Source organism: Ranitomeya imitator, chromosome 8 (genome assembly GCF_032444005.1).
Source record: "Ranitomeya imitator isolate aRanImi1 chromosome 8, aRanImi1.pri, whole genome shotgun sequence".
Taxonomy (NCBI): domain Eukaryota; kingdom Metazoa; phylum Chordata; class Amphibia; order Anura; family Dendrobatidae; genus Ranitomeya; species Ranitomeya imitator.
Genome location: NC_091289.1, coordinates 172996563 through 173008025, shown reverse-complemented (window position 1 = coordinate 173008025; position 11463 = coordinate 172996563). Strand labels below are relative to the sequence as shown.

Below are 11463 nucleotides of genomic sequence, written 5' to 3'. Positions count from 1 at the left end.
AATCTCACACAAATATTATTCTATACTTCACTTTTGGGAAGTGAAGGGGAAAAAAAGCCTCCAGCACCTATAATGCTGGCAGAATGCTCCTACTTAAAAATAATGAATACAAATGACAGAGCATGAGAATGATATGGTGTGTCCACTAAAATAAGTTTCTCTATCGCTTCATTGGGGGACACAGGAACCATGGGTGTATGCTGCTGGCACTAGGAGGCTGACACTATGCAAATAAAAAGTTGTCTCCTCCTCTGCAGTGTACACCCCACCGACAGGAAGTAGGATCTTCAGTTTAGCTTAGTGTCAGTAGGAGGTGGACACGGGTCTTTCATTAGACCCATATCTACCTCAGTGTGCGTCGTTCCTTTTCAGGTACCACAGAGGGATACAGTGTGAACGGTCACTACTGTACCCCCACACAGAGACTATGAGTACGGCGTGTAGTGCCACCCCGTATCCTCATACATCTAGTCGGCAGGACCTCAGCCCCTAACACAGAAGCGTGTTGAGGTGATCCGATTGTCGGTCCTGCCTCTGTCTCCCAACCACTCGCCCACCAGAGCCTGTCGGTTTGAGGAGACGTGGATGTCCCACAACGCTGGATTATCGGACATCCGACCTTTCTTGGAAGGGGAGGTACTGCCTCTCTCTCCCCCCCCAGGTGCGGCGAAGAAGGAAAGATGATAAGATCAAAGAAGATCAATTTTTTCTTTTATTCTCCCGGGCCTAGCTGCGGAGTTGGGCATTAGGGACCTTTCCCCCTTAAGTTTTGGGTGCTCCAGGCATTCTTTTGCGGCGTTTTTAGATTCTCCGCACCGCTCCCCCATGCTCTGGCAGTCACCAGCAGTAATCTAGGTCCCGGCTTCACTTGGGCCTAGCTGCAGCACTGGCTCCGCCCCCTTCCTACATCCTCTCACGGCCGCCATTTTCCGCCTCCTGGGACCGAATAGTGCCTTTCCTACGGGACCTTCCTCTTCCAGCTGTCCTACAGCCTGAAAGCGGAAAACAGGACAACTACTGTGAGTAGCTGCGCTCTTAAGTACAGTGGCGAAATGTGCGCGCTGTAGCTGAGAGGTGAGGCAGGAAGCGGCGGACCGGAAGTGGCGCGTATGTGTCACATGAGCGGTGAGAGCGATGTGCGTTCCACTGATACATAGCAACGGTAGTGCATTCCAGGCTAAAAGGACATTCAGAATTGTGCCACTAATACCAAGGAGACTTCTGCCAACTATCGGATACTGTTTGTACACCAATATCATCCTGCAGCATACAAAATACACAGAACGATTCGCCAACATTGGCCGCTGTACTTAAGAGCGCACACACGCGCCTGTCTCTCACCTTTGACTAGCGGTGGACACCGCGTCTCTGCCTCCTCCTGCCGCAGTTCTGTGATTCGGTAAGGGTACGTTCACATTAGCGTTTTGAGGGGCTGCGTCGGGCGCAGCCGCGGCGACGCATGCATCATGCGCCCCTATATTTAACATGGGGGCGCATGGACATGCGTTGTCTTGCGTTTTGTGACGCATGCGTCTTTTTTGGCGCAAGTGTCAGGGCGCAGAGAACGCAGCAAGTTGCATTTTTTTTGCGTCCAAAATCATGCCAAAAAAGGACGCATGCGTCACAAAACAATGCGTTTTGCATGCGTTTTTGTTTGCATTGTGTCGCCGACGCAGCCCCGCACAACGCAAATGTGAACGTAGCCTTAGAGATACATATTGCGTCCCCTTCTCCACTTTATACAGCATGGGCTCCTTTAGGCTACTCCTGTTCATTTACACATGTTTTTCCTCAGATTGGCCATGTTGTGGCCTTCCTTTTTACCAGCATTTTCCCCTTTTTTCCTGTGCTGGTAGGTACTGCACATTTGCATGGCATGTTCACATGTAATATCACGCTTCATTAGTAACACCATCACCACCTCCCCTTTATTATTTTTTAGATGCAAACGGTCTCCAAATAGGTTTTTTACCATATACACCTATATTTCGCTATCATTAGGTACGTACTCATCCACCATGTCCTTTGTCTTTATCGCTCCTCTGCATAACCTTTTTTTCGCCATACCCTTGGCTCTCTAGAATTTATTATAATATATTGTCCTCCACATAAGAAGTAAATTCCTTTTTTTGAGTTGATGTAGTTGTAGGAATAACTATGTGGTTGTTTTCACGATACAATTTATGACCAGTGTGATTCTATAGATCGTTTATCTTTTCACTGTATATACTTTGGTTTTGTATTTTTATGTTTATGCACATTTATTATTTTGTTTGTAGCACACAAAGTCCTTGCAGACCAAAACGTTTGTGACTACTGTATGTATTGCATTAAATACACCTTTTGCATTACATTTACTGGAGTGTGCAAAGTATATACTATTTCACTTATTAAGGTTTGGGAACCTATTCTTGAGCACCTCCTCCTCAGGCTGTGCTAGACATTTTCTTTACCACACGGCTTAGGTAGAAAGACCTTGCAGGCAACGGTGGGGATTTTCTCCGATCTGATTGGAGTTGACTGCTGTTCACCTCCCAGGAACTGCTTTGGGATGTCCCATGGTTTCCTGTGTCCCCCAATGAAGCGATAGAGAAATAGGGATTTTTGTGTACTCACCGACTTCCTGCAGAGGAGGAGCTAACTTTTCTATTTGCATAGTGTCTGCCTCCTAGTGGCAGCAGCATACACCCCATGGTTTCTGTGTCCCCCAATGAAGTGATAGAGAAATAGGGATTTTTGTGTACTCACCGTAAAATACTTTTCTCAGAGCCATTCATTGGGGGACACAGCACCCTCCCATGTTTAACAATATAACACAATAAACAGAGCTGTTCTTTCTTTTACATGTTGCTTCTCCTACTGCTTTCTCACTACTTCCAGTCGGTGGGGTGTACACTGTGGAGGAGGTAATTTTTCTATTTGCATAGTGTCTGCCTCCTAGTGGCAGCAGCATACACCCCATGGTTTCTGTGTCCCCCAATGAAGTGATAGAGAAATAGGGATTTTTGTGTACTCACCGTAAAATACTTTTCTCAGAGCCATTCATTGGGGGACACAGCACCCTCCCATGTTTAACAATATAACACAATAAACAGAGCTGTTCTTTCTCTTTTACATGTTGCTTCTCCTACTGCTTTCTCACTACTTCCAGTCGGTGGGGTGTACACTGTGGAGGAGGTAATTTTTCTATTTGCATAGTGTCAGCCTCCTAGTGGCAGCAGCATACACCCATGGTTCCTGTGTCCCCAAATAGAGGCTTCGAGAAACAGATTTTACGGAAAGCAACCAAAAATCCTGTTTTTAACCTGTGGTTGAAAGGGTTGTGTGAAAGGACAGTTACTTTATTAACTCACGAAGAAGAAAGAATAAGTTAAAGCGTAAGTTTTATTAACTTGTTACAGTGTAATCTGCCTTACTGCAGCGCTTCCAAGCACAATGATCACGCAGTGATGGATAAGGCTAGGGTCACATTGCGTTAGTGCAATCCGTTTAGCGCTAGCGGATTGCGCTAACGCAATGTTTTTAAAGGGTCGCGTTTCGGGGTCGCGTTAACGTCCCCGCTCTCGCAGATCCCCGATCTGCGAGAGCGGGGAACGGACCTCGGGCGCGCCGCGGACGCTGCAAGCAGCGTCCGAGGCGCGCTACAAAAGACCGGCGCGTCGCTAGCGCGTGCCGAAAATGACACGCGCTAGCAATGCGCTGGTACATTGCGGGCAATGGGAGCGCTAACGGACGCGTTGCATGGCGTTAATTTCGCCGTGCAACGCTGTCCGTTAGCGCTCTGACCAAAACGCAATGTGACCCCAGCCTAAGACCCGTTGGCTAGATCCGGGGTTACGAGCGCGTCTTCGTCCGGAATCTAAATGTTAATATACAAACCTGAATACAATAGAAGCAGCAATTCAGTAAATGTTTTGGGGACCTGATCCATCCCCTCATAAATACGTAACGGTCCCATTTATTGTCTAAAAGGCTGAACGTGGCCGTCCGTATGGAAAGCCCCCACAGTAGGGACGGTGGTGATACTGGATGAGTTCTGTGAATAGTTCTCTTTTGTTTGCTTCTCCCCTTCCCCCCACAAAAATCCCCAAACTTATAAAATAAGCAAAAACCAATAAAACCGAACCACACATTTTAAAAACAGCAGAGGATAAATATAAGCAACCATGTTATTTATAGGGGTTGGCTAAAAAAAAAATAATAATAATAATAATAAAAAAACATAGGGGATATTTTTTCCAGACCACTTATCTTTTACTTGTGCCTGGAAATATTTCTCAGCCCAATTTGATTCAATAAGGCTGGGCTGCAGTACCAGATGCGGCCTATGGAGTGGAGTGGCGCTGTTTGGGGAATAATTTCCTTTTGTCCCTTCTAATCTGACAAAATCCTTTTTAACTCCTTTTTTTTTGTCATCCACAAAAATGTATAACCTCCACTCTTAATATACAGTGATGTGTATGTGAAAGAAAACACATAACGATCAATGCAACAATATCCACGCAACTCTTTGTGACGTTCTGTTCACTGAACAGAACTGAGAGTGATGTAAAAACATTCTGTCCCGGTGTCCAGTGCGACAACTGAACCAGGGCAGCGTGAAAGATGTATGGGAAACTTTTAGAAAAAAAAATAAAATAAACAATTTAGCTTGGACTCTGGTTTTAAATTGTTTTTTTTCCATATCCAACATCCTATCCCAATATGCAGCAGGTGTAATAATATTAGCAAATACCTCCACTTTGAAATTTAGTATAGTTCTCCCAATTAGCTATGTCGCTTACTCCATGTGTAGAGCATTGCAGCAGCTTAAAGTATTCATGGTTACGACCATTCACATAGTGACAGCTAGTTGTTGGTGGTCGTAACCATGAATACCTAAGCTACGGCAAAGCCCTATACATGCAACATAGCTAATCAGAAGAACTATACTCCATTTCTAATTGGAGGTTTTAGGTATTATTATTGCACCTACTACATATTGGGATAGGATCTTGGATATGGGAATACCCCTTTAGGGTCTCGTATTAAAAAAAAAAAAAAAAAAAGCGGTGGATTATCAGTTGTTACACATATGTGCATGTGTTCTCAAATGGTAAAATAAGTGGTTGCCAGGCACCTTGGGCGGCTTACTCTAAAGAACAACGAACTGAGCATGTTACTATCCAGCATGTCCGATCCTTCTGAAGAAAGTCAGGATGACCCCATACTGGTTAGAGAGTTGGATGGCTCAGCTGTTGTGTATGGACCTTAGAGCTCCATCTTGCCTATACACTTTACGGGGTAGGGGGTGAAACCTACTCCCCTCACCATTTAGCGTATGCCCTACACAGCAAATCTGCTGTGGAAATGTGGGTGAAAAATTCACAGTGTATTACAATATGAGTGAAGTGGGTGGGATTTACAAAAATATCATCATCACGGTGGATGAAAAAAAAAAAAAAAAAAGAAATAGATACTTATGGGGTCAGCACCTTGGATGTTGAGTAGCAGATAATAGTATATTTAATTGGTGGTAAAGTAGCTAATAAATTTTCAGATTTTACTGGAATCGAATTTGGAGAATACCTGGTGGGCTTGTGATTTTACACAGGAGCCGAACCGTGTAAACAGAGCTGCAAAAAAAAAAAAAAAATTGGGAGAGTCCGTGTCACCAAAGGACTTGCATAAAAGGCAAGCGTCCCCCGTGGGGTAGTGGAACACAATGGTGACTTGTATGTCAGTTGACTGGTTGTTGTTGTTGTGTTTTTTTTTTTTAAAGCAGCCGTGCAAAAAAAACAAAATATATATAGACCTACATCATGAATGCCATCCAGCTCTTCTCTTATGTGTGTGACTAAGACAGCCATGGTTCCTCGGTGTTCAGGGGCAACGTACATGAAAAAAATGACACCAAAGGCCGCCGTTGTGCCAGAGTCTGCCTGCGCTCGTATCAGAGCTGTGTCGGGCTACTTTTTTTTTTTTTTTTTTAAATAAACTGTCTTTTTAAAAGCATCCAGGAAAAATAAGCTATAAACCAAAAAGTGTAGACGAGTCCCATCAGTTCTCACACGACTATTTTGTGATAGGGCAGCAGTTTTAAGGTGCTGGTAAAGCTGCGAAGGTCAGTGATTTGCACAGTGTCAGCCATTAGAGGAGATGCGGGAAGGAAAATCAGATCGGTGATGTTCCCGTAAGACGATTCGGGTTCCCCGGATGGAGTCGGAGAGGCAACGACGTCTGGTTCCTTCTCACCGAATCCAACCACCTGTGATGAAAAGAATCCGGATTAGTCAATTTATCAGACCAATAAGCGGACGAGCGTCTACGTAAAGGAAGAAGTTTGGCGCCAATATTGTTCTTCGCACTCGTTTCCACGGAGGGGAGCGGCGCTGATGACCAGTCTACACGGATGAGCTCAGACACGTACACGATTGACAGGTATCACGTGTGTGCCCAGTTCTAATGGACAGAACAGGTGGATGATACCTGGTGATTCAACACGTGTCCCGGCAGGTAAGTGTAGATGTGATGTCACTGGCACGATGGGGAAATGAGTGTCGCTGGACAATCCCAGAAAAATGGAGTTTGTGGGGGAAGCGGGTTGTGCTGATCATCAGCTACATGCTAAAAGCACTTGTGGAAAGGATGAGATCCGGAGAATATAAATAAGGTTTGTTTCATTCAACCAACGCGTTTCGGTGCCTCTAGTGTGTTGTCGGTCCGGGGCCGAAACGCGTTGGTTGAATAATTTTTTAAAAAAAACCTTGCTTATACTCTCCAGATCTCATGCTTTCCGTGTGCGCAGCCACAATATCACAAAACGGCACTCACGTGGACACTCAGAACCTTCCTGTCGCAGTCTCTATGAGCCTGGAACCATTTGGTCATGTCTTCTTTAATAAATGTCTTCAGGACCTTAATCTGAAATGAACATTATAGAATTATTGATGCTCAGCAGTTAGTGAATTAAGAAATGCTCACATAAAGTCCTGCAATAATCCAATTTGTGAACATGGGTTTTGCAGAAACATTTTGCTTCCCAGATCCCCGTTGAGATGAAATGGAGTCATAAAAATGGCTGCGACAAGTCTGTCCCCATTGAATAAACCCCAAGAATTCACTATGGCCATTTACATAGGACGTGCGCTGTGCTGTAACAGAGACCCTGGAATATTGTGACATTCTATTGTGTAAATCTCCAGCGATAATACATTCCGGAGTGAGATCATGGACGTACCTCGTGCTCCAGGCGGTCAAACAGATACTGCTGGGTGAGGACTTCTCCCCAGTTCCTGTCCACTTCTTCTCCGAGGTGCGTGTCCTCACATTCCTTCAGCTTTATTAAAGCATTAACCTGCAGAAACAAATCCGCACCGGTTAGAGGACGGCTAAATCTAGAAATGAAGGAGAACAGTAACGCCTCCATTTGTAACTGTAGGATTTTCTGCAGAATCAGAAAAATAAACGCCGGTTGATCTGTTCCATTTTTGTAGAATGAAAAGAACATGCAATGAATGTAACAATCTGTATATCCTGCTGCAGAAAGGATAGAGGGGAGAGGCTCCTGCTGCAGAAAGGATAGAGGGGAGAGGCTCCTGCTGCAGCAATTTTTCTTTTTTTTTTATAATACAATGACTAATTATTAAATTTTCTGGATTTGAGAGGTCAGATTTATAGAGACAGCAAATTTGAGAAGCCATCTTAGTACCATATTGTTGCTTGTTCCCCTCTCTGCCTTTCAATATAACTCTATGGACCGCTATTTATTTTTTCCTTTTGCTGTAGCACAGTAACAATTTGACAAACTCGGACAATTCTGCAAGAGCTTTCTGCTACTTCTTTTATTTTTTAATAAGTTACCTGTGTATTAAAGGATTCTTCCGTTAGGCTCTCAATTTTTTCCCCAAAGCAAACCAGAAATTCTTCTATTTTTTTGTCCACCACCTCAGAGCTGCATAAGAGAAGTCACAATGTTAAAAAATAAATTAAAAAAAAAAAAATTTAAAACCCATGTAAAAGCCACTTTTGCACCTAGGAGGGCAGCACCTTTTGTGGAATAGGACATGATGGCTACTGGGGTGGACACACTATAAATAAGAAGGCCATGCTCCCTGGATACTGAATCTGTTTTTTTCCATATGGCCTAGCATTAATCAGATCTGCACCCCTCCCCCGATCCTCTACTCAGCACAATTTTTCAAATTCCTTCCCAGGCGCACTGTACATTCCTCTTTCCTCCACACTGGCTGTGAGATGTTCCTGGTGCCTCTGTAGTTCCACACAGCAGGATATGAGACAACAAGATAATTCCCATCTAATACTCATCAGGCGTACAACTATGGCCTTATCCACAGGACCCATTCAAGTCTACGGGTGTGTGGAAATCATCGGACCGCACTTGGATCTCTGTAGACTCACACCAGGGAGAAGATGGAGTTTTCTCCATCTTCTCCATTGTGAATCCACGGAAATCCGAGTGTAAACCGATAATTTCCATGCACCCATAGACTTGAATGGGTGCATGCCATCGGAAACACGCTGCAGATCGCATCATGCTGCATTATTTTTCTCTTGCTGAATTGGTATGAGAAAAAAAAATGGCAGATCTGCACTGCCCCATAGAATAAAATGGGTCTGACTGCAATCCAAAAAGCAACGGAGAGTACTTGTCTGATATAAACGCCCTACAGTCTAAAATACAGAAGATAAATGGGAGTTCCAACCTCAGATCAGTAACAAAAGGGACGAGGTGCATCAGCCCTAATTCCAGCACACTTTCTTACCTCTGTCTAGGACACTTCATTTAAAGGGAGTGTAACCGTGCAAAGAAAATCTACGAGCGTCAGCTTTTAACAAGCGGTGCCACTCCGACAATCTATGAATCGTGGGGGTCCCAGCAAGTTAATTGCTTGTATTCTTTTGCCCTTTAAAATAGATTACGGCATCGTAGATGGAGGCTCCGGACAGAACATTCTGCAATTCCTAGATGAATAGGTGGTAACCGGAGCGCAGTCTGGACACTGCCGGTGTAAGCAGCGATACAAGCTCGGGGAGGTATGTGCACCTGTGTAGGACTGAGCAGCAATGAGTATAACTGCACCAAACGTGAAAGGACAAAATAAAAGGGGTGACTGATCTGAAATAAATTATTGGTGATACTATCACGTCACTCACTTGAATTTATTTGCTTGCGTTTCGACAGTGACTGAAAATCCAAGGATTCCAGATGTATTTCTGCAGGTTGGATATACATGGTACCTGTAGATGAGGGAGGTGGAGATCAGTATTTCTGCCTTCTATATGCAGAACGTTATTAAAGAGATTACACTAAGACTGACGTTATCCCCAATCCATAGATTAGGGGATAACTTGCAGATTGCTGAGGGTTGGATGTCTGGGACCTCCATTAATCAAAAGAACAAAGGCCTCAATGGAGCAGAGAATGAGCATACACACCTCTGCCCTAGTCATGGTCTATGAAACACCCGGAGATAGATGATGGCTGCACTCTACCATCTCCAGAAGTCCCATGGAGAGAGGACAGGGGCTACTTAAAAATCTTCCCGCTCCTGTGGCTTCTTACCCGAGAGTTTGCTTGGTTCTTAGAAAGTCAAAGCAAGGTTCCTCCATGTGCATCTGGAAAAATTAAATCAAAATTAAAAAAATAAAAATAAACTGATCCTTGCTGGTGTGAAATTCAACGACCCCACTGTATTGTTCCTCTTAATGCAACAGCTCAAACATGAATTTCAGCACCACCGAAGTTCTGCATTCACAGTCCTTGCTACGGTCGTCACAGTCCTGCTCCTGGGATGTAGTAGCTACGTCTGAGGCTCTTCTGTGTTTTCCATGATTATGCACTGGTAATGAATTATTCCTTGTGCACATTTCAGGACCCTGGATACATCTATCCAAGCAATGATTCACACAGCCAAATAGCTGCTGTATTTTTTCATGCCTCCTTGGCATATACATATTTGTTCAGGTCACGAGACACCTGCGGCCAGGGCCGGGGACCACGAGGCGCCTGGGGCCGGGGACCACGAGGCGCCTGCGGCCGGGGACCACGAGGCGCCTGCGGCCGGGGACCACGAGGCGCCTGCGGCCAGGGTTGGGGACCACGAGGCGCCTGCGGCCAGGGCCGGGGACCACGAGGCGCCTGCGGCCAGGGCCGGGGACCACGAGGCGCCTGCGGCCAGGGCCGGGGACCACGAGGCGCCTGCGGCCAGGGCCGGGGACCACGAGGCGCCTGCGGCCAGGGCCGGGGACCACGAGGCGCCTGCGGCCAGGGCCGGGGACCACGAGGCGCCTGCGGCCATGGCAGGGAACCTGTGGCTGTAAAACAGAGGAGAATAAGGCCAGGGCTACATCTGTTACACGACTAAAGTTCGCTAGGTGTTGCAGTGCAATGCAAGTGAATGGGGTCACAAGTTGTAAAACATTTGACGCGGTTGAACTTCTTGCAACTTGCTTTTTGTGGTTGCATTGCGTCTCCATTCGCTTGTATTGCGCTCTGATGTATCAGCGACACCTAGCAACCTTGGGTTTTGGCCAAAGGTGCTGTGTAACCCCAGCCTAAAAGGCCACTATATAATCATATGAAAGCCAAAAAATATTTAAAAAAAAACTAATTTTAAAATAAAAATATGAATACATTGGGACAAAAATCTAAAATCACTTACCACCAGCAGCTCCATCAGAGTGTAGTCATGTAAATTCCTAGCACCAGACTGCATAAAAAAAAAGAAAAAACTCAATAAATTCAGCAACAACAAATCTTGGGCTTAGTGATAAAATCTCTCCTGTTCCCACCTGGTAATACACAGTGACCTCGGAGTTGGAGTCGCCTTTATTCAGAGACTTGACTTTACACAGATGGTGAGAAGTCGGCAACTCCACCACCTGGAACTGCACCGGGACCTTGTTCTTCAGAGGCAGACACTTCAGCTTACTAATGAATACGAGATCATGTCAGGTATAGGGGGGGTACAAGAAGAAGTGCCGAATCTAGACGGTGCCCCCCATGTATCTTCCCAATACATTACTGATGGAGCCAATTTTACAGATATAATTCCCCTCTCCCATCCTAACAAGACTTAAAAAATGACATCCTAAAGTCTTCTTTGTATGTGTATATCAAAAATTGCAGTGTTGGGCCAAGGTATGAATGGACGTCCGAATGGCAAGACCCCCACAAATCAAACATCGATAATACATTGTAATGATCAGTGTCATCTGAAAATCCAATATCGGTCGCACAAGGTTCAGAAAGGAAACGTCGCGGTTATAGTCTCACCTTCTAACATAATTCAGAAACTCTGCGGACTCCTGGAGGAAACAAAGTATATATGAGAAGAGTATTACACAAAAGTATATGATCGTGCAACTACACAAAGAACAGGCTAAAGAGAGAGAAAAGAAGAATTGCAAACATAAGGATTAGGACACCACTAGCAAAGCAAATGTACCACGGAGCCTCCC

At 45.0% G+C, this 11463-nt stretch overlaps 1 protein-coding gene across 1 annotated transcript in view; it reads right to left on the bottom strand.

Moving 5' to 3' along the window:
* Positions 1-3366: 3366 nt before the first annotated feature.
* The window catches only part of NRDC (nardilysin convertase), a 29084-nt gene continuing 20987 nt past the window's right edge, over positions 3367-11463 (bottom strand). The window contains exons 23-31 of the mRNA XM_069737913.1: positions 11279-11310; positions 10795-10933; positions 10665-10712; positions 9566-9618; positions 9157-9240; positions 7843-7933; positions 7220-7336; positions 6814-6903; positions 3367-6247 (exon numbers count right to left, since the gene is read on the bottom strand). Coding sequence (XP_069594014.1) covers positions 6047-6247; positions 6814-6903; positions 7220-7336; positions 7843-7933; positions 9157-9240; positions 9566-9618; positions 10665-10712; positions 10795-10933; positions 11279-11310 — 855 coding nt within the window. The 3' untranslated portion in view covers positions 3367-6046. The remainder of the gene's footprint in view (positions 6248-6813; positions 6904-7219; positions 7337-7842; positions 7934-9156; positions 9241-9565; positions 9619-10664; positions 10713-10794; positions 10934-11278; positions 11311-11463) is intronic.